This window comes from Numenius arquata, chromosome 12 (assembly GCF_964106895.1).
Source record: "Numenius arquata chromosome 12, bNumArq3.hap1.1, whole genome shotgun sequence".
Classification (NCBI taxonomy): domain Eukaryota; kingdom Metazoa; phylum Chordata; class Aves; order Charadriiformes; family Scolopacidae; genus Numenius; species Numenius arquata.
In genome coordinates, this window is record NC_133587.1 from 9,001,194 (window position 1) to 9,028,633 (window position 27,440).

At 45.0% G+C, this 27,440-nt stretch overlaps 1 protein-coding gene across 2 annotated transcripts; it reads left to right on the forward strand.

Moving 5' to 3' along the window:
- Nucleotides 1-949: 949 nt before the first annotated feature.
- Nucleotides 950-23,226, forward strand: PEDS1 (plasmanylethanolamine desaturase 1). Of its 2 annotated transcripts, XM_074157770.1 has the most exons (6): nt 950-1,205; nt 4,787-4,906; nt 15,918-16,009; nt 17,142-17,286; nt 17,938-18,150; nt 22,047-23,226. In XM_074157770.1, the coding sequence occupies exons 1-6, from the start codon at nt 950-952 to the stop codon at nt 22,166-22,168; spliced, it is 948 nt and encodes a 315-aa protein (XP_074013871.1). In that variant the 3' UTR covers nt 22,169-23,226. The 2 variants fall into 2 exon arrangements, with proteins under 2 accessions (XP_074013871.1, XP_074013872.1); XM_074157771.1 differs by lacking the exon at nt 4,787-4,906.
- The last annotated feature ends 4,214 nt before the right edge of the window (nt 23,227-27,440 follow it).

The window sequence follows — 27,440 nt, forward strand, 5'->3', positions numbered from 1 at the left end:
GGGATTTGCCCCCTGGGTGGGTGTGATGGCAGCCATGGGGTGGGCACAGCCACAGGGCCCAGCTTGGTGGGGCTTTGCTGTCTCTTTGGCCTTGCTGTTGAGGCACAGAGAAGCATTTTATTCCCCAGGGTGGATCGTACTCAAACCTCTGGATTCAACAGACATCTGGGTCACTGTGTTCCGCCCTCTGGAAATCAACCAGATTTTAATGTTAAGTGGAATCTATTTAATTATTTGAAACACTTCTTATTTTAGTGCTATTCTGTTTGATATTCAAATAAATCTGTCGCAGAAATTATTTTTTTATAGACATGATGTAGTACTTAAATATTGCTAGGGTGGGGGGTTTGTGGTTTGGTTTTTTTTCTGTCTTTTTTTCCATGCTGAAATGCATGGATTTAGGACCCGGAGCGTCCCGGCGAGTGGCTTTAACCCGGCCTGTTGAGGAACAGGGCCGGAATTACCGAACAAAGGCACCGAAAAATCATTTTATTGGCACCATTACGGTCTTACCGTGTCACGGGGGCTTCCCGACGCCCCATTAGCGCCGTTCGCCTCACGACGCCCCGCGGCTCCGCGCCGCCAGGGGGCGTGCGAGGCACGGCCGGAGGGGGCCGGCGCTGCCGGGACCCGCCGGGACCCGACCGGCCCCGGCCCCGGCCCCGGCCCCACACCGGCCCCGCACCGACGGGCGCCCCGCCCCCCCCGGGCCCCGCCGCCGCCCGCTCCCGCCGCGGCGCCTCCGGCTGCGCCGCCGACGCTGACACCACCCCATTGGCTCCGCCGCGCCGGGCGGCGCTGCCCATTGGCCCGGCGGCAGCGCGGCGGCGCCGGCGATAGGCGGGAGGCGGTGCCGGGGGCGTGTCCGGCCGCGCCCGCCCCCTCCCTTCCCTTCCCCCCCCCCCCCCCCCCCCGCCTCCGCAGCGCCGCGGCCCGGCCCTATTTCCCGATGCTGCCGCGGGCCGCAGCGCTGGCGCCGGGCGCCTCGCCGGGGCCTGGGCGCTGCTCGCCGCCGCCCGCCGGCCTAGAGGAGGAGGAGCCGCCGCGGGGCCGGGCCATGGCGAGCGGCGGCGCCGAGAGCGTCCCGCGGCGGGCGGAGGCGGCGGGGCCGCAGGCGGAGGCCGCGGAAGAACCGGAGGGCGGCAGCCGGCGGTGGGGAGCGCAGCACGCCGGGGCCCGAGAGCTGGCCGAGCTCTACTCCCCAGGTGAGGGCGGCGGCGGGCAGCGCCCCGCGGGGCCGGGCGGGCGGGAGGGTGGGTGATTCCCTTCAGGGCCCGGCTCCCCCCCGCCCCAACGGCCGGCCTGAGGTAGCGCGGCCCCTCCCGGTGCGGCTTCAGGAAGCCCCGGGGGAGCGGAGGGGGCCGAGCCGGGCCCAGCCGGGGCTGGGCCATGCTGGGCGCCGGGCGAGGCGGCCCCGGGGCTGTGACGGGGGATGCCGCATGCCTGTGGTCCCAGGTCTGCCTGCTGCCCGCCCTCACCTCGGCCTGGGCAGCTTCGGCGAGTGTGGCGAGTTAAAGCGGGTCTATGAAACGGGCCCAATCCACGACCGGGCGGCCCGCTGCCTTCCTGGTACCGTCGAGGGCCCTTTTGCTGGCTCCAGGTGTCCCCGAGAGGGTTTGTCAGGCCGATGGCTGCCCCTCGCTGTGCGCCATGGGGGAGACGCTCTTCTGTGCGGCCCCCAGCGGTGGTGGGTTCAGTCCTCCCTTGCGTTTGACGCTTCTCGCTTATACACTGAGACTTGATGAACATACACGGCACACCACTCTCAGAGCAAACTTTTGAGAGGTTAGGAAAGCACCGTCAGGTTAGACGGTCAGCTTAAAAGGTGCCAGTAATGGGGCTGGAGTCGGCGTCTCAACTGTGGACCCATGGTCTGGCTGCTGGGATGGAGGTTTTCAAACTAGAACCTGCCCACAATCCTTTTCTCTTCAATAGCAATCAACCAAAAAGTTAACCTTTCCGTCCAAAAACAGATGTAGAAATTTGGTTCTAAGCAAGGTAACAACACATGCTTTCGCTTCAGAATATTTATTCAGTGAACTGATCTGAGATACCCAGTCCTGGTACCTCAGAAAGGGGCAGAGGGATGTTTGGATTTTTGTTTTGCTCTTGTCTTCCTGAAGCTTGCTATTTGCCAGAGCTCAAAAAAGTGACTGCAGCTATTTGATTATGCTATGGAAATAACTGCAAACTCCTTATAATTAAATGATATTTGTTTTTAGCTCACAGTGTGAGCAATGCTGGGTATTCTTGCCAGGGAATTCATTTGCAGGTGAAGGATTAGGAAAGGGAAGACATGTTTTCAGCATCTTGCGGTTTCCAGCAGGTCAGCTGAACAGCTTCGCTTGCACGTTCAAGGCAATTACTGGAAAAGCAGGTGTTCTTCTTGCACAGAGGCAAGTATGATAGGAAAATATCAACTTCATCAGTTAGCTTGTCAGTTTTCTGGAATGGTCAGGGCAAGTCTGCCTGTTTTGGCTTGTATTGGTCACCTCTTCCTTGCCTTGAGAGAAGGTGGCGTGTGATGTCTTTCAGCTGGTGTACATAGATATGCAGTTCTGATCCAGGCAGGGAGTGGTTCCTGTGCTTTACAGAACAGCAATCACTAACTTTACTATTGCACTGTGCTCTTGCTCATAAGGAAAGGATTTTCCTCCCCAAAGAACGTGCTACCCTTATCTTTAGCTGTAGATGGAAGTTCTTGGGAAGTCTGTGAAGTAGTATATGTATATTGATATTTATCAGCTGTCATAATATATTACATGTGCAATTTTTTCTGATAGTACATAAATAACTTACATAAACAATACGTGTTATAGTGGAAATGTGATGTTGAACTACTGAATTCTTAAGAATGGGGATTACATATAAATGTGCAGAGTGTATGTGACTAGAGTATTCCCACGGTTTCTTTAAGCATGTGCTGTGTGGGTTTGGCACCTTACTGCTTCATGCGGGACATACTTTTGAATTTTAAAACACAAGTTATTGGTGCTGACTCTGCTCCTTTGACTGATTTGCCTTCACGGTCTGTCCAGAGCTGGGGCAGTGTTTCTGGACTCTGATGTCTCTGGACAGTTGTCTTGGGATCCCCGTGTTCAGAGCTCGGTGGTGTTTGCATAGACTGAACTCAAGGGACTTGCTAGTAAGGAGCCGAGTGTTTCCCCGCAGTCAGCTAATTGTTCCGTGAGGATCTACCCACTTAGCTCCTCTAATCAGGGTGTGGTTTTCTTATGCAGGAAGTGAGTGTTAATTAACTCTTATTTTCATTACTCCAGGGATCTCTTTATAGAATCTCCCACATTGTGACCTGATGCTGTCTTGAAATATGCTTGTTTTTGTCTTAATTTAATTTTGTGATTTTTCTTCTCTGCTGCTGCAGAGGATGTTAATCTATATACTCATGGTCTTTCCAGAACAAAACTCTGAACTGCAAGTCTTTGTTCACGTTTCTTTAAAATGTTGCGTTGGAGGCACATTGGAGATAATACTGATCCTCCTTTGACGTTTCTAGTTTCCTTTTCATTGCATGGTATAGTTGAGAAGAAGGACTTGATTCAGCATTTAGGAGGAGAAATTTGACCAGACAGTAGGTCAACGTAGAGGATCGGTAGGAAAGAAGCTCCTTTCCTGAACACGTGCCAGACATGGGAGTGTGCCTCTGCTGAGAGAGGATGTGCACCTCGCGGGCAGTCATTGCTGGCTGTTCCCCTGCACGGTGCATTGCCTCAAACTCCGGTGGTGCAAAGTCTGTGGGAGGGGAACCGGCTGCAGGGTTACCTGTGCTGGGAAGCCATGGGCAAGAGACAGCTGTGCTGACTGGCCCCCTAAAATAGATGAAGTCTGACCTGGCTGCTCCTGAGCGTGCAAAGAGCTAACTACTGCCAGGGCCCTTCTGGGCCAAGGTGGCAGCTCAGATGTCCTCCTTGGATTTAGGCATTAAAGGTCTGTTTCTGATGCTTTAATCCATACGGGCCTTGCATTGAGCGTTCCCTTGCTCTCAGTGTCAGTGCCTTGTGAGGATCTAGCAGTGATTACCAGGCAAACTTTCTGCTGCTAATCAAGTGTTACCATATTCTGATCTGTCCTCTTTTTATAGGCAATAAATGAGTTTTTTATAAAGGTGTGAAGTAGTACAGCAAGGTACAAGAGAGAATTTGTGCGGTTCTTTCTCTTCCCTTGTTCTGTCTCTTGTCATCTCATAATGGCAGAGAGGTCACAAAGATGAGACTGCAGGAGCTCAGTAAGCAAGCTTAAGAAGTATGCTTGCAATGTTAGGAAAGCAATTCACCAAGATACGGGATGATGCTTTTTCCTGTTAGTACCACAGCTTTATGTACAAGCTCTGAGGTTTTAAATATTACGGATCATAAGGTGATTTAACTACAGGGTGTCTGAGGCCAGAAATTTGTTCCCAGATTCAGCCACACCAGCAGCACTGAATATTGAATGAAATGCAAATTCGAAAAAAGATGTGATGTGGAGGAACGTTTTGCCAGCAACCGCAGGGAAAAGGAAAGTAGGACAATGTGAGATGATGTCTGATTTGTCCCTGTTATTTGGGCAAGGGCAGAGGGAAGGGGTTAGTAGTAGCTTGGGGAAGAGGAATGTCATTTAACAAAATACGCACAGGTCCCATGGAAAAATAAGTTTCTGTTTCAGTTCCCTGTCAGACAAATGCAGTGAGTCATCCAGGCAGTAGAATAGTCTGTCTGTATTATTTCAGGCTTCAAAATGTCCTCTCAGATAAAAGTAAAACATGCTTTTTTTCCTCTTTTTCCAACAGGAAAGAGACTACAAGAATGGATCTCTGTCATCTTATGCTTCTCTCTGATCTGTTTCAATTTTTACAATCTTCTCTTCTACTTGCGACTGGAACACACGCCCTCTATTATTGTTGGGATATGTAAGTAGGAACTGTTCGCTGGCGTGAACAAGGCAAGACTGTCTGTTGTAATGCTGGAAATAAATGTGTGATCTTTTAGTTTGACTTACTGTTGGAAAGGGAGAGGGACATTTGTGGGTGTGCAGTTGTGGTGCCTCTGAAACCGAGACCGTCTGCAAAAATTGTTACTGCTTTCTGTCTTTCATTTCAGTGGCTTCTCAGTACCTCAAAGGTGAAGTTTTTAATGTAGCTGTTTAAGTTTGATGTTCTTATGTAGTCATTGCAAGTGTAAGGACTATTGAGAAGGCAAATAACTGTCAAGGCTGTCAGGGTTAGAAGCAAAATACATTGATTGACAAAAATACTTACAAGAACTTTTCAGAAAGCAAAAGCCCAAGAGCAATCTTAGAAAATTGTTGCAGGCATCAAACTAGCTTAATTTCTGGGGACTGATCACTAAAAATGAGTATTTTGGAGTATTATGCTTCCATGTCAGGATGTGAAGTTTGGCCTTTATCACAGAATCACAGAATCTTCATGGTTGGAAGGGACCTTTGAGATCATAGAGTCGTGACTTTTTTTCTTAGCAATATAAGAAAAGTTGCAGCTTTCTTCTGGTAATAAATGTGGCTCTTGTTCTCTTATTACTTTGTGCGATTGAAAGCATAGGCAAGCTCAGTCTCATATCTTTGCCTTAGACGTGTAGAGGTGCTTAAGCTGGCTGGTTCTTGGCAGTACAGAGCGAGCTGGCCTAGGTGCAGTGTGAGCTGGTGATTTCACCTTTTCAGTGAAGGAGAGGAAGAACTAGTAAAGGATTCTAGTTTGGTGCTGTACAGCTTTACTTGATAGAATCAGGAATTGCATGGAATTAGCGGAAGGAAAAACTTGTCTTGAAGTAAGCTGGGTGTGAAAAGACTCCACAACATCCATTTCATCATTCAAAGCCTAAACCTGCCTATAACTTATCATACAGCAACATGTTGCTTAATGCTCAGAGCAAAAAGTATCAGTGTTTACATGAGCTTTGTGTTATTAGAACAATATTGAAATGCTGTTGCACAGAAACTTTCTTGAGAAGAAGAAGAGAGGGCGGTGGAGCAGGCTGAGCTGGAGCAGGTGGGCATCTGTGACTGACTCAGTCTGTTGGCATTACCTGGGCAGCAACCGTCACTGGCAGCTGTATGGTCTTGTACCCATGGGAGGGGACGTGGGATAAGGAGAGAGAATTAAATGTAGAAATCGGCAGAATCAGCTGTGCAGTGCATACGTTTCATAACTTTCAGTTAAACTTCTAATATGGAGTGAGGGAGGGAAGAGAATAGTAACTAAGCATTTCACCAGTTTTCTGCTGTTTTGCGATGCGTATTGAATGCAATATTAACCTCTTGTGTTGGGTGTGTATGAATGTCTACTAATTTTTATATGAATTGCCTTGTTAACTGAAAGGAGAACAAATGGTGTCATTCATTAAGACACCATATAAGCTACCTACAGGTGTTCAGTTTCCATGCTTATTGTAAAAGTAACTTTTCTGTAAACACCTGTGTGAGGTGTTGTATGTTTTAGAAGAGAATGGTACTTGTTCATAATCACTGTTGTATATCGCTAATAAGTTAAAGCGAAACAAAACACAACAGCAGATTGAAACAGTGATACATGATAGATGCTGTGAATTTTTGTCAAAACTGAGAAGTGGTAATTCCTGCTGTCTGTTTAAAGGTTATTGGCTTTTTGTTAGGACTAAGGGAGAGCAATGTCTTCCCACTGTGAATCGTACCAGCTCACTTGGCCTAATTTAGTCTTGCCTCCGCTCTCAGCTGATGAGGTGGAGGTGTTGGGAGGGATGGAGAAGAACATGGCATGAGAACTGCTCCCTAACGATGAGGATGGAGGTAGACAAGAGAATCAGTAATGATGGTTAACCTGTAGTGCAATCTGTTTGCAACCGGCTTTCATCTCAAAGTTAATATTGATAAAAGCTTGAGTCCTCTGATATCCTGGTTACCAGTTTAACTGATAAAGCGGCCAATTCACTGATAATAATATTTAAGTAGTAGTGAATGATTAAAGTAGCAGAATCTGGATTCTGTGTAAATAAAGTAGTGTGGAAATAACTGATAGGGTATATAGAAATGAGTGCAATAAAATAATAAGTGCTGCATGCTATCTTGTTTTGCTGTTTTCCTTCAATATGTTATTTCGCTGGGTAAAGTGTGAATGATGTCTATAATTCACAGTCAGGATTAGGTTTTATTAAGTTTTGTGGAACTCGTATCCATAAATGTTCTGATTCTTAAATATCTCATGCAGTACAATGGGTAGGATAGGGAATGTTGAGTCACCGACATCGTCAGATGTGTTCCCATTGAGGGCTTTCCTGAAGCTGAGATTGGAATATTGACCTTTGAGTTGAGATCACAAAACAAACATTCTGCTAATAAAGACATAGCTGTAGATCAGGTTCACATTAGATCTTTGGAAATCTGAAAGCGATCAGTGATCCAGTGGGCTGGATCCAGGGCACAGACCTGTTCATTAAGATGCATTGTTGGGACCTTCTGTGTACTCTTATGTAAATATGTATTTTCTTTTAAGAAATAGGGAGTAGCTTGAACCTCCTGCATCATTTCACCTAGCCTAAATCCAATATCTATAATTAAAGGCTGTGTTATATCATCTTTTTTTCATGCCTTTAAAGGCACACATAATTGTAACGTGGATAATGCTGTAAATATCTTGATCTAGAAATTCATGGGACAAAAAAGATCTGATCCTCCTCTTACTGGCAGTCCGAAAGCACTTACTTCCTTGTGTGATGTGAGCGGGCAGTCCGTTGAGAAGCGAGCTCACGTGGCATGCTGTCATTCGCTCTGCTGGATCACCTACCCCTACGTGCTGTGGAGAGAGGGAGGAACCGTGAGCCAACCACTTTATGGCGTTGTTTCAGAATAGCTTTTGAACTGGGTCGTGTTCTGCTGATTCAAGGTGATCTTGCCGGAAAGGAAGAGGCGTGTGGGTCTCTTGTCTTCCGGACTGGTTTAGCAGAGAGGAGAGAATTCCCTTCCCCTCCCCACTGTCCAAAAAAAAAAAAAAAAAAGTGGGGGGGGAAGAGAGTGGGCAGAGGATGGATTTATTTAGTTGTTGTTTGTCTTGCATCTAATAATGTGCTATTCTGAATATCTTCAGCTGCTGAGGAGTTATGAAAATTTTGTTTCCTCTTTGTGCAAGCTGACACGCAGGATTTGAATTTGGTATTTTATTTGCATACACATGGTTAACTCTCAGGCAGCCTTGGTTAGGAGGGCTGGGTGTGATGGAGGTTTAATAACTCATTTTTTTGGCTGCAGCTGATGGTCCCACTGCAGGGGGACACCATCCAGCAGTGCTGTGGTACCAGAGCTGTCTCTGCTGCTGTAATAGAGGCTCAGTAGCGCTGGGGAGGAGGCTGGTGTAGGTATGACTTGTGCAATAAGCAGAAAAGCCTCACCGAAACATGTTAGATTAAGCTTGAAAGCTCTACACCTTCACCTGAGTTTGTGGCGTCCAGCCTATTATTCAGTATATGTGAGTTGTGTATATATATAGCATATATTAAATGTTTGGCACCATGGATTCTGGTTTTCATTTTTCCCTCCCTCCTCATGGCTTTTTGTAGGGTTTTAAAGCCTTTTTTTCCAGATTGACTTGTCTCTGACACATGACTTTTATTTGCAGCCACATTTGTTCTTAATAGATACTGTTTATTGCAGTCTTCAAAAATGTAGATAAGTATGTGTTGTAACCTGTTTATATTCATCAGAACTGCGCCATGCAGCGCAGATATCTTTAGAAACATCTTGTGACACAACACAAGACACAATTAATCACTGCTGACGTGAAAGTTGAGGAACTAATATTTTTTTTTTTTAAACCTGTTTGAGGTATGTGTTTCCTTATTGCAGATGTTGTGGGTTACCCAGAGGGAGCACACAGAAAGAAATCGCTTAGTCCACTTTCAAAATAGAAACTTGTTCTGATCAAAGCCCAAAACCCTTTTGTTTGAAGCCCGGGCAGCTCTGCAGGGCTGCGCCTGGCCGGCTGCACTGCAGAGCCAGGGGGTGAGCGTGTAACGCCTGCGGAAGCTTTGGCACACGCTGGAGCTTTGGCACATGCTGGAGCGAGAGCACCCTTGGAGACCACCACAGCGTTACGGAGTGGACTCTCGTGCAGGGGGATCCGCCGCCTCAAAATCCTGCTGCCTTACGGCGAGAGACAGAACTGTAACGGTGTCACTTCACTTTGGATTTACTCTATATGTTAAAATGAGTTTTCCGCTTTAAATTTTGGTTTAAAAGGTCCTTGAAATTACAGCAGAAAATTATCCTTGACTTCAGTGTTGGTCTAAATAAGCCGAATCTATGTCACCTGCTGTCTCACCCCACTTGAGGTAACTATCAGTTACTTCACAGCTGTAGGCAACTTTGTGTTTTCCATCCTAAACTGTATCATCTCTGAAAGATGGAGGCTCCACAAGCTGTGATTAAATAGGCAAAACTTTGAGTCTACACTTTGTTGTGCTTTGTATCGCACAAATACAACTGCGTTGCACTAACACAATATGTATTAAATCTTCCCTTGACCTGTTTTGTAGTAGGGGTGTGTGCTAATTTAGGAGCTCCAGGCCTTTTCAGGGCCAAAGGATCAGGATTGAGCAACCTGGTCTACTGGGAGGTGTCCCTGCCCATGGCAGGGGGTTTGGAACTTGATGCTCTTTAAGGTCCCTCCCAACTCTAACCATTCCATGATTCTATGATCCTGGAGGCTGTTGGTCTTGACAGTGGGATTATGGAGGGCAACTGTTGGTTTGCAGTAGGGCAGGTGATGTTGATGTTGGTTTTCTGTTCTTCATGTAACTTGAGTAGGGGGATGAGCTCCTCAAGCGGCTGATCTCGGGCAGGGTGAATGGAGGCTGGTGGGGAGAGGTGACTCTCCCTTGCTGGTGGAGGAAAGCTGGTGGCACGTCCCCGTCTGTGCATTCCTACTTGTGTGCACAGTGGACGTGCTATTACGCTGGAGGTCAGCAGCGGCACCAGGACAAAGCAAGCTCTGTGTGCCTGCCGAGTTGTTGGGGTCTCTCTTAAAGTTGCAGGGGACCTTGGCTTGAGGGTTTCAGAAGTGTAGGTTTCAATGGCCCTGATTCACTGCAAATAGTGCCTCTGGCGCTTCAGAACACTGGCACACGCTGGATTGTTGCCCTTATGGAGTTATAGCAAATGGTGACAGTGATCTGCTTCGGTGAGAGAGTGCAGGCCATGAACAGAACCAGCGTTATGGCTGCTCGTGTCCCACGCCAGGCAAATGTTCAGGTATTGGGGCTCCTCTGGGTGCCAGCCTGCATGCATAACACTGCCCGACACTCCTGAGAGCTGAGCTCATCCCACTTGATTCCTGGGGGTGTGGTAAATGTATGGAACCAGAGAATGTTAGAACAGTCATACAAATGAAACTAATGGATTTTTTTTTTTAATGGGGAAAACCTTGGTTTTCGTTTAGTATCCATTGTTCTCTGTTCCCTTAATCACTTTCTTCTGGGATGGTTTAATTGCTTTTTCTAGTAAATGCATATTTGGGGAAAAGAAGTACACGCAATGGTACGTCTTGTTTAAGAACCTGAGGTCTAGGCAAAGCTGTCAGGATTTTGTCATTTAAATGTAGCAGGTGGTTTGCAAGCACTCCATCAGCTGGTGAAATAGCAGGAATAAATAGCTTGCTGTGTGCTAATAGACTAAGATTAAAGACATGAAAATAAAATTTGGTAGTTCCTATCATTAAGTTTATCAGGTGGTGATTCTTAGCCAAGTCATGCTTTTGGTAGATGAAAATTTGCTTTAAGATCTGCTGCTGTTCAACTCCAGGGCAGAGGGTACCCCAATTCCTGGGGATCTCCTTTTCCTGATGGCTTCTGGCAGTGTCACAAGCAGCCCTGTGATTTCTGCCCTGGGGCTGGCACTCAGGTGTGTGGCAGTGAGAAGTGTGCCCTGTCCTTCACCGGCATCGCTGGGAGCCAGTGGATTATACGGCTTTCCCATTGTGGGGAGTGACTGGAGCGTACGGGGCAAGGAGGAGAGATGTCCACTGTACGAGTGCCAGTCTTGCAAAATTAGCTTGTGTGACTTAGGTCAGACTTTTCCCATCACTGGAGTGCGTGTGTTATAGACACGGCTTATTTGAAAACCCAGTTATAATGTAGTGTAACTACTGTCTATAATAATAACACATATAGTCCCCAGGCCCGTCTTTGATTTCCTAGTTAGGCTGTGTTCTCTGTTTACTTGCACTGTTAGGTCCAGTTCTGACTTAATGTTACTCAGCTTTAAATAGCCAAAATGATCAACTCTTCCCTTTTGCTTTTAAGCTGCTACACTTTGTACTTGTTGAAATGCTCGGGGATTATTTTCTTAGCCTCATAACTTGCCATAGTATCAAACCCCTACCTTCTCTGTACTGAAAGCCACTAAACATGGAATGCAGGTGACTAAGGCATTTTATTTTTATAAGCAGCAAACAACTGTTCCTTTAGCGTATTCATTTTTAGAAAACAAAAAACTTTCTGTTGTGGAGTTAGCCACTCCCCTGACCCTTTAGTGCTGTAACATTCAACTAGTTCCTACAGTGACTGATTAAAAATGACTGTACTTCTCAATGATGTTACACAATAGCATCAAGTTATTTAATAACATCTTATGCTCATTTTTTCCTCTCCAGAGACTCTCTAACTGAATTTTTACAGTAAATATGAAACTATATATTCTAAGACTTCTGGGTTACAATTTGAGAATTACATCTGTGCAAAGCCAGGGTCTGTAAAATTGCAGTGAAGCACAACTTTGTGTTGCAAACATGCAAAACAGTTTTATCTCTGGAACACCTTGAACCTCAAAAGTCCCTCTCTTGCTTGGCTTCCTTCCGCCTGCGCCAGGCTGCAGGAAGCGGGTTGTGAAGGGCTCAGAAGAGAAGCCCTTCCTTAAGGGTGCAAATTATAATCTCTTGATTTGGTACTTGAGCAAGGAAGAGGAGGAGTGGGGGCTTTTCTGTGACACAAACCCTTATGTATTATCTGGTTTCTGGAGGGAACACAAGTGGGAGCAAAGCCAAATCCTGTGTTCATTATATGTTTGGGCCAGTTGTGCTTCCAGCCCTGTGACCCACAGCCCAGCAGATGACGTGGCTGTTGGAGGGCCACCAGTCGTGCTCTGGCGTGCCCCCTGACTCAGAGGAGAAGCACTTGCGGTGTTCCAGGGTGCTGCTGTGCCTCTGCAAAGGATCGCAGGTGCGGGGTGGCTGGAAAAGAACAGCCACTCAAGCAAATGTGTGTCAGTCATATGTTCACTTAGTGTAAAACAGCTGCTACTGGTTGAAGTTCATTTGTACACCTTTGGTCCCTCTGGATGCTAGGCCTTTTTCTTTTCTCCTGATTCAGCAGTCTACTTCCAAAACAAATAAATTCTGGTGTTTTGAGCAAGTTCTGCAGCTCGCTGCTTAACTGTAGTGACTTCTTCCCCTCCTCCTGTGTTTTCTGAGTGCTCACCTCCTCCTCAGATATAAGCCCTTGATGGGCTCATCCTCCATCCCACCGCTCAGCAGCTGGCAGTAAAACTAATGTGCACAGAGCAGTATTTCTCTAATGCTTTACTGATCTTGCTTCTAATGAGTGTGTGAATCCACTATTTACAGTTCGTACAAATATATATATATATACACACACATATATATACACACACACTGTGGGTATCCTGCTTTTTCTGACTTTATGATTAACTCTTAGTTCATGTTCAGGGCTGTCAATCTTACCTTGCCCTCCCGACCTTCATGGCAGAGCATCGAGATCTTATACTGCCTTGGTTTTTCCATTTTAACTAAAGACAATGCTAGAAGTATGAGAACATCGAGTTCGATTCATTGTGGTCTGATGTGCCTTCTGAGCCTGGAGACAGGATGCAAACGAAGTGTTAGGATGCTAGTCATGCATAACCCTTGGTACAGCTCTTGTTCTCTTATTACAACCCATCATACACAACTGCTGAAGAGTGAGTAAGTGCTTCTGTAATACGGCTCAAATACAGTTTCTGGTAGTTAGGTTTTTTCAGACTGCTTTAGTATAATGCACTGCTTCAGGCACCCTTCATTCTTTCCTCTTAGCTTTCCACCAGTTACATCAAAGTAACAAGCGAAATATCTATTGAACTGTCAGTATTTTGCCTCTATTTTTGTTGTTCTTCCTGCTGTTCTTTCAAGCTCTGATAATGCGGTGTGCTGGAGGCGATGTGGGTTAATAGGGTGATTACCTCAGCAAGAATGGTATTTTAGTTGTTGCAAAGCGAAGTGTTGTTTGGATATCTTCCCCCTGAATCAAGGCTGTTTTGCTCTTTCAGCTGCTAGGTGCAGAGCTAAGAGCCATTGTGCTCCACCCCGTCTCGCTGTAGCTTAGGTGTGTGGTCTGAAACAAAAACAAGTGTACAGAATTTACTGCTTATAAAAAATAAGCTGTATTCAGTGCAATAAGGTGACACATAAAGGATGAATTGTCTCCTGCTGTATTTAAGAGTTTGGGCCAACTGGATAACGGATCCAGCAATGGGGATTGATTTATAATATGAAAAGAAAGCCTTTTGGAGGTATTAGGGGCCACGCTAATCCTGATTTTATTTCTTCTCCCTTTTGAAAATGAAAAGCAAGGGGAAGGACTGCAGAGGTGAGGGATCAGCTAAGCAAAAGGTAACCACGAGGAGGGGTATATCTGAAATCTGCAGTGCATGCAGCACAGCAGGTAACCGCTATGCCCTGAAGATGAAGGGGCATTTACTCAACAGTTACAGAACAACCCAGTCCTCTTTCATGTTCTAAAAAATAGCTACTCTTTAGCAATTCTGCTAATGTTACAAGAGCTTCATTACACTGGACTCTTAAGGCAGCTGAACTAAGCGTCCTGATTGGAGTAGGAGAATCAGGCAAAGTCCAGATTGTGACCAGGGTAAATAAAAGTTGTGTGATTTACGCGGAAAGATGCACATCCAGTGTTTTGTTTCCTAGCTTATCTCGGATTGCTTTGAGTTTCTGTGAGAGAGGGAGGAGTAACAAGATGCCTTGAAGCCAAAGTAAGATGAACCAGTGCACCAACAATTTTAACTTTTGGCTTGGATTACAAGTGAGTTGGAATTGTCGTCTTAGCAGGTAGAAGGGTACCTGCCCATTGCAAAAAGCCTCAATACTATAAATGAGAAGCTGTGCTTGAATGAAGTCTTCAGACACATAGGGAGACAAATGCTGGCTAGTGGAGGAGAAAGCCAGGAATTGTCCTACCTTAACATACAGCTGAAGAAGAGTTGGTGAGGCAGGCAGGGCAAAAAATATGATTGAGGGATTTGCACTGTGGCCACACACTATCAGTTCCCAGGTATATGGTATTTGCCCAGTATGCAGTAGCTATTTTGAAATCTGGTCCGTGCTCCTGCTAAATTCTTTTAAACAGACTTGCAGGTAAGAAGCGTGAGCTGCCCTTTCCTTTCAGAGCTGGAATGCTGGCTCTGCAGAGAATCACCACGCATGCCTGGGTTCATTCACCAGGTGGTCCATCTCGGAATCACCGAACAGGAAGATCTTTCTGATATTTATATTTACCTGAAGGGGTGGCACTGCAGTGAAAAAGGAGCCCAATTCTCATTCTGGTTCATTCTTCAGCAAATTTAGACTCCATCCAGACCTGGTTAATCTCTCCTGAAACCTGCTCAGAGCAAGATGTGCAGGCTCAGACTGGTACCTCTTGATGCCTTTGTTCTTTAAAGGGCAGGATCTGACCATTCTAAACCCTCAAGGTAGAGGTCCCAAGGCAGTATCTTGCTCTTTGCTGTGTCGCTATAGCCATATTGCCACGCTGTATGTCATATTCCGTCACTTCCCCTTTGAAAATAAGGGAACTTCTTCTGCAATCTTCTCGAAATTTTCTTCCTCAAAAGCATAAAGAGTCCAGCAGAGATCGTGCAGGAGGGCAGCTCAAACTGCGTTGGAGACTTCATTGCTAAAGGGATTGGGAACCTGGGAGTAGGACGACTTCTGCAGGTGAAGAATGATAGGTGTCTGTTAAACACTGGCTGATAGGTCTGTGACCAACTGGAAAATATGCAGCTGTTTTGATCAAATTACATCTCTTGCGTCCTGACTTTTAAATGTTGGGATTACCCAGAAACTTGGATAGGTAGATTATGCAGAACATGAATGCAGAAATAGGACTTCACATACAAGAACTGAAAATCATCTTTATTTGACTGCAGTTTTAAAGTTACTGTGATTGGCAGCCAGAAAAATCTCTACACTTGTTGCAACAGCCTCTGTGAAATGGTATATCTAATGCAGTATGCAAATATCCCAAGCGTACAGTGTTCCTTACGGAGAATCCTTAGCATGGTTTCTGGGACTTGCCTATAGCTGCTCAGATGCCATAGCTTTAAAGTTGTTTGGTGTTCCATCTTATTTTGTAAATAGTATTGCTGTACCCAGGAGTGGCTTGTTAATTAGTGCTTATCTGTGGTCATGGGAGTTTGGTGCTTCTTGCTTACAGACATAAGGAACCAAGGGAGAAGAGGAAGGGTCTGCAGAAGTGTTATCTGTTGGGGTGGCTTTAACAGCTATTTCATAGCCAAGTGATCTCTCAAACACTACTGAAGATGAGAGTAGGCAGATCTAAGTGACTCAGGTCTAACTTCTTAGTATTTTCGATATCAGCAGTTGTAAAGATTTGTCAAGCTCTTCTGTAGAAGGTGGATTAAACACAAAATCTATAGATTTAATGAGGATTGTAACCATCCAAATGGCGTCTTGTTAACCTCTTACTCCAAGTTACCTGACCTTATGTTTATTGAGATTGACTCAATCTCATGTAGTTGTAAATATCTAAGTTAGAGGCAAATAAACAAGTAACCTCGTAAAACAAGTATAAAATGTGAACATGTCAGTAAAAATGCTTGTGCATATCTAACTGTTTCTCTCTTCATTCAAGTTGCAGGAGTTATTACAGCTGACTTTCTATCAGGATTATTTCACTGGGGAGCAGATACCTGGGGATCTGTGGAGCTACCCATAGTTGGAAAGGTTTGAGATTCTTATCCTTAAGCTTGAAAAAGTTATGAAATACTTTCTGAAGCACTTCCAGTATTCCCGGCTGTGTTGGACAGTGTATATAAGCTGCACCTTTCTTGAAGTCTTGCCAATGTAACCACCCCTAGAACCCTCCTCCACTAAATGGCACAGTATATTGCTGGTGAAGTGCCATGTTTACGCTTGGCCTAGGTGACATGTGCAAGGTGACACTGTTCCATATTTATCACCTTTTTTTAAGGTTTGCACACAGTTGTGCAATACCAGTGTTCATAGGCTGTCTGGGAATGGCCTGTGACAGCACAAGCACAGAAACCTGGCTAGACTGGTGTAGACCTTCCAAAAATCCAATAAACACAGAGGTAGGGGGAATTGTTCTGGTAGCTAAATGCTCTAAAAGCTGTCTTGTAAAACATGAAGAGGCTCCAGTAAGAAATCTTTCCAGTTGTGTGTGCTACTGGCCCCTATTATAAATGTAGTAGTATTAGAATGATTTAGAAGAAGAATTAGATTTGAAGAATGAAGATTTAGATTTGAGATGTATTATACATCTGCTGCTGCAAATGCCAGATACTTAGTGGAAGGTATTCTGATTTCTATAATAAGCAATAATCTGTTTTTTAAAATGAACTTCTTCATAGCTACAGTTACTTACTCCTCAGAGTGAAATATTAGAAAGATCTCTATTTTAAAAAAAAAAAAAAAGTTTATTGGATATTCCTTGTAATTATCCAGAAATACATGAGCTAGAACAGCAGCATTAAGACCGTTGGGTTTTGGCTTACTTTTGCTTACCTTCAATAGACTTTGTAGTCCTTGAATCCCTGTATTTTTGAACCATAGTTTAAAAAAAAAAAAAGGGGCACTGCAGGAGACTATGCACCAAATAAACAAGGGTTCAGACTGATCAGAACACCTTTGCATAGACTGTATGTAATGTATGTGTTAAAGGCAAATAAGTTTTCTTGTTTTACTGTCCCAGTCCTACCTATCAGATTTGCACTGTCTCCTCTGGAATTGTGTATTCAGGAATGATTTCTTCTCCTAGAGAAGACTCTTGGGGGTTTTATGTTTTTCTTTCCAAGATCATTATTGAGACATCATGTTTATCAATTTCTTTTTTCAGGCTTTCATCAGACCTTTTAGAGAACATCATATTGACCCCACAGCAATTACCAGACATGATTTTATAGAGACCAATGGAGACAACTGCTTTATGACGCTAGTCCCATTGGCAAACATGGCATACAAATTTGTTTCGTTTTCCCCAGGTAAGCTGCTATTTCTGACTTGGGCGGATTTAGCATTTTTGTTGATATTTTAAAGAACATTTATCTGTGTGAAGCTAGAAGAAATCAATGAATGTGAGATGACAAGTAATAGGTGTTGGAAACATGATGCTCCTGGGAGGAGGGACGGAAGCTTTTTTTTCCTTGAAGGTGGGGCAACTAGAAGGTGGGACAGGTAGATTTTCTAGCTCAACAGAGAATCTGTGGCTGAAGAGTCTCGCAACGAAGCATTAGAAGTTACAGTAAATGTTTTTTTTATAAGAAGGATCAAACTGTGTGCATATGGGGAAACTCATTCTAAAGTGTATAAAAATGTTTGATCTCTGTGTAGACATACTTTATTTGCAAACTGGAAGTGCAAGAATTAAGGGATTAATTTTATAGATGGTAAACTTGGAGTTTAACTTCCTGTTTATGGCAAGTTGACAGATGTTGGCACTTACCAGCCTGTCTTGTGACATTCGGAATTGCTCATTGCTCACTGGCTTTCATGACACTTCTGCGAAAGCGGTTTTGTCGAGGCCTTTGTTAGTTCCTGCAGCACCAGGCAGCTCTGTCTGGAAAATGATATTTTCCTAGTAGAAATTTACCTTTCCATAAATGGTATTTAAAGATACACATTTTGTTTTGCAGAGGCATTATATGAAACATGTCCTTGGGAGTGTTATGTCTTTGCCCTTATCATCTTCATAACCATGACGAACCAGATTCACAAGTGGTCTCATACGTACTTTGGTCTTCCACGCTGGGTCATATTTCTACAGGATTGGCATGTTATCCTGCCACGGAAGCATCACAGGATCCATCATGTGTCTCCACACGAGACATACTTCTGCATTACAACTGGTACTGCCATCTGGTTCATACTGCACACTCTCTGGAGTAGTCTAGTGCAATTCACCTGGCAAGATGTAATTTAGCGACAGCCTGTTAAATACCTAGAAAATGACATGGTGAAATGTGCTCTTAGCGAAACTGTACTTGACTGTTGCATAAAAAATGTGTGGGGAAGATTTGTGGTTGGCGAAAAGATAACTTTCAGCCTGACAGGGTAGTCAGTGGTACTGAGATCTGATTGCACGGTATCTTGGTAATCTCATGCTAGTAATGGATTTTGTTCATTAAAGTCTTAAAGTTGCTGTTCCTTCAAAATAGCATATTGTCTGCAAGTGCAACTTGCCTTGAATGCTCATTTCTAAAGCAAGGCTTCTGGATTTTCAGCGTATGTTCATTCTGATTTGGGGCAGAGGAGTGGACAGGTTTGCAGAAAACTGGCATTAGGTTCCTCTTACATCTATCTTCAGTTTTATGTCCACTGTAGAGGCGAGTATACGCAATCACATGTTGCACAATCCTGAGTAAGTTATCAAGTTAATCAGCTGGAAATAAACCACTGTGGTTCTTCATTCCATCATAGGTTTGACAGTTTATGTTGGTTTTGAAGTCTCTACCAAGAAACAAATCTAGTTCTCATGATGAGAATGTCCTGTAAAAACACAGTACAATTAAGAAGCCTGACTTGACAGATGATAGCAAAAATCTTGCCACCCTGAGAGCTTTTTTCAGTCCCATTTCACTGAATTTCACTGAATTTTTAGAGTTGGAAGGGACCATAAAGATCATCTAGTCCAACTCCCCTGCTGAAGCAGGATTGCCCAGAGCACGTTAGAGCATGTTACTCAGGACTGCATCCAGGCGGGTCTTGAAAATCTCCAGAGAAGGGGACTCCACAATCTCCCTGGACAGCCTGTTCCAGTGCTCTGTCACCCTCACTGTGAAGAATTTTTTTTCTCATATTTGAGTGGAACCTCCTATGTTCCAACTTGTGCCCGTTGCCCCTCGTCCTCTCACTGGCAACCACTGAAAAGAGTCTGGCTCCCTCCTCCTTCAGCCCACCCTTTAGGTACTTATAAGCATTGATAAGGTCTCCCCTCAGCCTTCTCTTCTCCAGGCTAAAGAGTCCCAGCTCTCTCAGCCTTTCTTCATAAGGGAGATGCTCCAATCCTTGAATCATCCTCGTTGCCCTTCTCTGGACTCTTTCCAGTAGTTCCCTATCCCTCTTGAATTGGGGAGCCCAGAACTGGATGCAGTATTCCAGTTGTGGCCTCACCAGTGCAGATTAGAGGGGGAGAATGACTTCCCTCGACCTACTAGCCACACTCTTCCCTATGCAGCCCAGGATTCCGTTGGCCCTCCTGGCCACAAGAGCACACTGCTTGCTCATTGCCATTTTGCTGTCTACCAGGACCCCCAGATCTTTCTCTTCAGAACTTGACTCCAGCAGGTCCACACCTAACCTGTATTGGTGCCTAACATTCTTCTTCCCCAGGTGCAGGACCCTACACTTTTCCCTGTTGAACCTCATGAGGTTCTTCCTTGCCCAGCTCTCCAGCCTGTCCAGGTCTCGCTGGATGGCGGCATGGCCCTCCGGGGTGTCAGCCGCCCCTCCCAGTTTGCTATTATGTCCTGAAAGTTTAAGTCTGGCCATTATTAGCAGTCTTGGGCTAGTTGCTTTTTTTTCCTCAATAAAAAAAGAAAAGAGCATGTGCTTCTGTTCACTCCATGCTTTCTGTAAGTCTTCACACCATACTAGTCTGACATAACACAGCACCATAGATTGTATACTTGGATTTTCCAGTGGAGCAAATTGTTTCTGCAGCCCTGATTCTTTTTCTTCTAGGGTAGAAGTGAGGAGGAGGACAGAAATATGCAATCAATGCGCTATTTAAAGCGGGCCTTTACTGAGTAAAATAGGATTACTTATTTTAATACACTTGTTAGTGACTTGGCTTGAGAGCAGATAGCTACACCAAGGAGTGTAGTCAGATCTGACCTATGTACATAAAGGTCCCCACTGTGTCATTGCCAGGGAAGGTGTCAGGTAACGGTGCTTTCTGGCATTGTCAACGTTAAAGCTTTCGCGCTGGCTGCCAGTTTTAGACACCAGGAAGGAGTCATCCATTCCCTGAGGGGTGATGGCTGTGCTAATGAGAATTTCATGGGCTGGCTTCCTAAAGGGCATCAGCATAGAGTGAGCTGAGTGGAGCTACAGGACTGCAGGAGAGCTGGGAAAGGTCACGTCCAACTACAGAAGGTGGCCGAAAACAGTGCGTGTTCTGTTAGGTTGTTAAAGCTGTAGTTGTGTCTGATTAGGAACAATCTAGCTCTAGAAATACGATGTTTTTCAGCAGTGAAAATCCTGAATATTCTCGCCCTTTTAGTATTTCTGCCTCATAATAGCTATACACATAGTCTAAGCCATCTTTGTAGGGACAGTACTCGGAGCTGGTAGGGCTGGCTCTGCAACAGCTTTCCCCTGTTCCAGTATTGCTCGTGCTATTCTGCATTTTGGCACTTCCTTCTGACATGAACCGCTGCTGCTAGATCAATGTTGCCATTTTGGTAATGACTTCTTCATTCCCACCTCTCCTTTGGTTTTGTTTCCTTACGCTTTGTTCCCTTTTCCAGAAATCTCCATGGAATAAAGTATAGGATGTGTGCTGACAGAACAGCACTGCAAGTGTGGAATAGCTAGTGTAACCCTCTCTACATCCATCTTTTCCTGCTTGTAGGAAAGCTTCTGCAGGGAAATAACATTTCCTGGCACTGATTTCCTTTGTTTTTTCTAGTTCTACAATATTTAACAAAACAGAAGCCTAAAGTTACTGTATAATACATTGTAATAAACCCCTCTGAGCTCTCCTGTCAGTTACACATAGTTAACTTGGCATCAAAATACAGTAGCAGAAAATCAAGTTAACGTAATAATTAATATCCTAAAAGTGAGACATAAAGCCCTTCTGAATACGGGGTGAAGCCTCTTAAGCTTGTGTCAGTTCCAGCCAAACAGTCTGTAGGGTGCAATGTTTCTACAAAGCATTCAAAATACCCTACAGATGTAGGCTAGGAAAGATGCATTAAACTCCTGTTGCGTGCAGAACATGATGGCACTTACTGCCGTTTTTACATAAAATGGTAAAAGTCTGTCCCACATCAACCTGTTACAGCCTTTCTGGTGACTGGGAAGCAGAAGCGCTCTGGGAGCTGTTGTGCAGTTTAGGACTGTGCTGCTGGCCCTGCAGTCCTTTAAATCCAAGGAGCGTCCTACGTCAGCTGCTGTTAATGCAGCGTGGTACCACAATAAGATTTCCCCATCGCAGGCTTCATTAGCAATCAGTTAGGTAAACTTCAATTTTACCCAGGGAGAGCATAATACTATTTAAGTACCTTAAAAATGAAAATTGATATTGGAACTATCTAAACTTGAGGCTTTATTTAAAAAAACCCTTTGTTTTATTTTGCTGAGCTTTAGCTGTGGTGTTTAGGTCCCCATCGGAAATCTTGATTTTTTTATTTTATTTTTTTTCTCTATAAACTGTGGCACTGATGATGTATTTGAGATTTCAGAGCCATGTTGTGTGTAGTTACTTCCTTGCTGTACTACAGGGAAAAGCTGAGCTGGCTTTGGTGGGGAAAATAGCTGAAATTGGGTTGGTGTTTTTGTTTGTTTGCTTAAATTTCAATACTAAATCTAAGGTGGCACTAATATAAATGTCTTGTTTCTAACACAAATCATTCAACCTGATGGTCCTTTTTCTGATAGCTTTGCAATGGCCATAGAGTAGTCCACCTTACATTTACCTTGTGTTTAAATTAAAGAATGTTATGAAATAAATATTGCAAGACATTGAACTTTGGATGCTGTGACAAACTAACCCTTTTTTTCCTTTGCAATCACTTAGGTTGGCTGAACTATCCATTAGAGAAGATAAGATTCTGGAGGTGTTTGGAGAACATTATCCAAGGACTTACTGGGGAGAAGCCAAGAGCAGATGACATGAAATGGGCTCAGAAAATTAAATAACTTTTGCCAGCCTTCTGCAATCCTTAACTTGTTGCCAATGTTGGTTTTTTTTAAAAAAAAAAAAAAAAGAAAAAGCCATCAGCCAAATTCAAGACCTGCAAAGAAATAACAGACTCTAAAGCACAAACTAAAAAGTGCTAACACAGACTGTAATGAAAAGAACTAATTCTTAAAACAATACTTGAAATGAAGATGATTACTCTTACTGAGCACCTTTTCGTTTAGCCATGTCTGCTTACATCTTAGAAAATACTTCATCACTGTATCTCAGAAGGCTATCGGGCAAGCCAGAAGGCAGGACAGTCACTCCATTGGTACATGGTGGCGTAGTAAACATGTGTTGTATCAACATTATTTAACACTTCAGAAATAGCTTGTTGCCTAAGACCTATAGGGAGAATGGTGACAACGGTTTGTCACTTCATGTTTGAGTCCAAATGCACTGCATGAAAACAGTGTGTCAGAGTAATGGAAGCCTATAAAATCATCACTGTTCAATGCACTTAGTGATCGATAAACTTACAGATCTATCTTTGCTATCATGTTAAATCTAATCGATGTAATGTGGAACAGACTTTGAGAATCCCACTCCAGCAGTGGGCCATGAATCCTCAAGTGTCTTCAGTTTCCCTTAAAATAAAATTATTCTACCCTGTACATGGAATTGAGCAAACCGTTTCTGCGTAAGCCTTCAGTTTAACAAGCCTCTGAGGAGAGGGAGGGCACCAGGTACAACACATGCTCACGTTTGTTCACGTGGAGCGCTCACTGATGAGTCTTCTATTAAGTGTTTCCTACCCTGACAATAAATGTTTAAAATAGTTCTAGCATTGGGCACATTGCAAATAGCTGTATTCAAGAGCTCAAGGTATCAAACTTGTAACGTTAGAAGGGAAATGTCAATGACTGGTGTTTTGTTCTTTTCTTTTTTTTTTTTTTTTTAAGGTGCTTGCTTGTTTCTGTAAATAATATAAAGCCTTAATCTCTTCTGGTGTAATGGAATAATATTTTAATGTGATGTTTGAATGTATATAATATATTTATAACAAAGCAGTTGGATAATACTAATCATGTTTGTTAAGTCTTGTTGCTGTTCTTCATTCGTGCATTATCGGCACTTGGTCCAAGAGCTTGGTCAGTGGCTGCAAAATATTTCACACTTTCCCAGCCACCTGAAACACGCTGCATCCCCTGAAGCCGCCTTTAAGTTGAAGTGATCGACTGTTACAGTGTCAGCTTGACACTATATTATGCCAGAGTTCAACACCTTTGGAGAAGTAGAAGTAATTCTGCTGTGGATGTGAGGAGTAACTGCTGCACTGGAGGGAGTGGAGTTTCCCACCCACACCATCAAAGGCCTTGACAAAGAGGCCATGTATGAGAACACACCACGTATAATAACACAGAGCACTGGGGGGAGCAGCCAGGAGGTTGTAGGCTTGGTTAGGGAAGATTGTTGCAGGTTCTTTGTTAATTATTGCCTACTTCTCACAGATCTGCCTATTTAAGAGGGGTGATTCTGTGCCAAACCTGTTGGCTCAATGTTGTTCCTAGAAGTAGTTTTATCTCTACTCGTTTTAATTTCCAGGCACTGACTGTTTAGCTTTATGTTAAAAAATTGAGATGTGAATATAAATTTAGGTGGGAAGAAAGGTAACTTCTGCTGTCGTGGAAGTCAGTGTGGCCATCATTACTCTGAATCAGTGCAGTTGGATCCGTTAATATTTGCTATTTGTAGCCAAAACATAATTTTAAATTTCTTTGGCATGACAGGTGTTGAACGGAATATATGCTGAATGCTGGTGAGGTGAGGATGCAAACTACCCTGTGTCCAGAGCAAAGAATCCTTCTCCCTCCTCTCCTCCCCTTCCAGTGTGAGTGTCCTGCAGTGTTAGAGGGGTAGGAACGCTTGGGAAACAACGTCTGTTGCTGTGAGTACAAAGAACTGCAGTAGTTACTTCTGCCATCTCAACAAAAGCTTAGATTCACACCTCCTTCTAGCTTGGGATGCCCATAATTCATATTCCAACAGATTTGTAGTCCTTGGTTGTCTGTCCCTCCTGCCCTCATCCCTTTCTTCCTCTTTCACCTTTGACCTCAGTCTGAGTTCAGTAAACCAGTGTCAAAGCCCAGTACAGAACTGGATGGATGCTCAGGACTCCTGTGTAGAAGAGCCTTAAGCACCACGTCCTTTGAGGGCTCAGCTCTTACTGCAAACGTAAATGCCAAGCGCCAGCAGTGCTGCAGTGTGTGCAACAGATGGATTTGAAGCACATAAATTATTAGAATTTGTACTTCACGACTGCTGTTCAAGGCAGTTGCTGTTGCCCAAACCTCTCTCAGCCACTTGATCTATAGTCTCACTGGAAACAAATCTGAGCTACTAATACTGGTGGCTGCTGGGGCTATCTGTTAATCTTGCTTAATTATGTCAAACGGGGACAGCAGTTAATCTCTGAATGCTGTTTTACATGCTGATGCTGTGCTCGGCTCCTGAGGCAGCTCTCGCTCGGTGACTCACGGTGTCCGAGGTGGCTGGCATCTCCTGGTGTCCCTTTATTTGTGTCACTGTTCATAAGGCAAGGTCGAGGGGCATAGCCTGTGGGCAAGGTTTGGGTTTGTAATCCTTCGTCTTTCCCTCCCTGCTGTGAGTTGAGGTGTATCTCAAAGCTTCCCACTCCTTGGAGGAGGGTTAATGGGTACTGGTATGAATGGGCTTGTTCTTTGGTCTTCAGTTGGTTTCTGGAAGCTGTTCCACCCATTTAAAGTAGCAGATGCTTCTGTAAAATCAGTACAGCCGTTCTGGAGCAAAAGGCTATGTGGATCCTTCTTAACAGATGTGAATCTGGCTTAAGATAAATTTATCTTAAGTTGATTAGGAACAGATTAGAGCTAAAGCAGAATAAGGCACTCCTTTTAAACTCCACAGAGATGGCCTGCATTTCGGTTTAACTAAATGCTTTTAAAAGCTATTTGATTTCAATCTCTCACTTCCACAGAAAGATATGGTCAGTCCCCTGCTCCCTGGACCTTCAGGAGAAGGTCTTTCAGGCCAAGACTTCTGCCAAGTCTGTAGTCGCCCTCCAACCAGCTGGCTCCTCGTGGTCACACGAGGGCCTTGCAGGAGCAGATCTATTTCTTTATGCGTCTGTGGCGTTGCAGAGGTGTTACACGCAGAGCTGTTTGAGGACTGCAAAGGGAAGCACTGCACTGCGATAAACTGAGGAAAATTACTGCAAAGTGCATTAAAATCCACCTCAGCCTTTTCTTAAGCCAGTCTTCAGGACAGCTGGATGGGCTGGGATTTGGTGTTTCCTTTGATGTTCCCCTGGACTCATTTCAGCTTTCTGTGTCTCTTGACTTGTCCAATTTTGTTTCATTTTGGTGCTGGATCAAGTTATGTGTGTTCTCTCCTCTTCTCTGCAGCCTGAACCTGTGTATTGCCTCTGTGAAACACGGAGGACAAATGAGGAGGATCCCTGCTCTGAGCTGCTCACGTTAGTCGGAACAAACGTGAGGAGGAAAGGGGGTTCTCTTCAAGCCAGCCCAGAGACCACAAGTGCATCGACAGAAGTGTGTCTTTCTGGTGTGTTTCTGTTCTACACTATTTTGAAAAGAAAAAAGAATCTCAAGAACTGTTTTGGCCCACAGCTCTTTGCCCAGGACAGCGAGGCCAGCGTCAGCAGACTTGCCTCTATGAGATGGGGCCAAAGTAGGAGGATTTGGCTCAGGTGCAGTGTCTGGCTGGCTGTAATCCTCCTGGAACTTGACTAGCCGCAGGCCTAAACAGGGGAGGTTTGGTTGGGAAGGTTGGTTAAGCTGGTCACCCACCTTGCCCGCCCCCCCGCAAGCTACTGAGCATCCTGCCGGATGCCACCCACGGTTCTCCCGGAGCTCCGGGCAGCTCCCGCAGGCTGGGTCCCAGCGCCCGGCAGGTCTGCGGAGCTCTTGTGCCACCTAGTGCTTCCCCGGCTCTCCAGCTGCTGCCTCTGCAACGCGCTGCTGCGATTAAATAAAATCCAACCAGTAACAACAACGTTGCTAGGTTAAATTAGCTTGGAAGAATAATTGCTAGAAGCAGTACCGTGCTCTGTTCACTGCTAAAAGCTGAGTTGACTTCAACTGAGTAAATGCAACGGGTCTCCAAAACGTTTTGCTGTGTAATTGTTGCTGCAAATGTACGTGTGATGTCTTGGGGCACAGTTTTTTAGAATACATGTTGCAAGACAAAGCAGAATCCATCCAAAGACAATCCAGTCCCTCCTCGTTTGTTTTTTTTTTTTTTTTTGTTTTTTTTTTTTTTTTTTGTTTTTTGTTTTTTTTTTTACTTATTTCTTATTAGTGTATTAACTGGAGAGGGATAATGGAAGAAGTGCTGTTGATTAAAACATGGCATTGTAGATCTTCCTGATGTTCCTATGTCTCTTCTGGATTCATATCAGCTAGTTTAGGCCTGAAAATATTTTTCATTGCCATGTAGTGGCCAGCAGCAACCTCCTGAAACACAGTAAGCGCTATGTGGAGGTGCTTCATGCCCTCTGCTGCGGAGGGAGGGTGTCCCTGACCCCCCAGCCCTTGTACCCACCTGTGTCCCGGTCTGTCACCCCACCGGCCTGAGGTCCCTTATACCCCCTGTTTGCGTGTTCCTGCCCACGGTGGCAGGCTGTGCGATGCTGGGGTGGCGATTTCTGTACGTCTAGCAGTTTTGGAGGGTGACAAGCAAAAGGCAGCAGGTCAAGTCCCCCAGCTCGGGGCAGCGCTGGGGCCGCCCTCGCTGGGCATCGCAGAAGAGGCTGGGGATGCAAAGGCATAAACAGCGCCAGGTTATTAACAAAGCGACTGCGGCTGTTTGTAAAGCAGTAGGAGGGCTAATACTGCTCGTCTTCTGGCCGTACCGAACGTACTTCGCCAATTATTCATATTAATTGCATTTGAGTTTTATGGGCTATTAAATGCTTGAGAGCGTGCTGGTGTTTCAGAGGTCCCCGGGGAGCTCGCCGGGGTAGATTTCCCCAGGGCTGCCTGCCGGAGCGGGGCAGGGGCAGCCCCGTGGAGCCGCGGCTGGTCCCCTCTCCAGGGGGCTGGTCCCCTCTCCGGGGGGCTCGTCCCCCCGCCGGCAGCCCCTGTCCCCTCGGGGGATCCCGCCCGCGCGACGTAGCTCCGGAGGCGCCCACCGTGCACCACAGAGCTCTTCGACCCGCCTCCCTTTTAGCGCGCCCGCCCGCGCCGCGCCCTCAGAGCCGCACTTCCCGCGTTGAGCTGACGTGGTGGG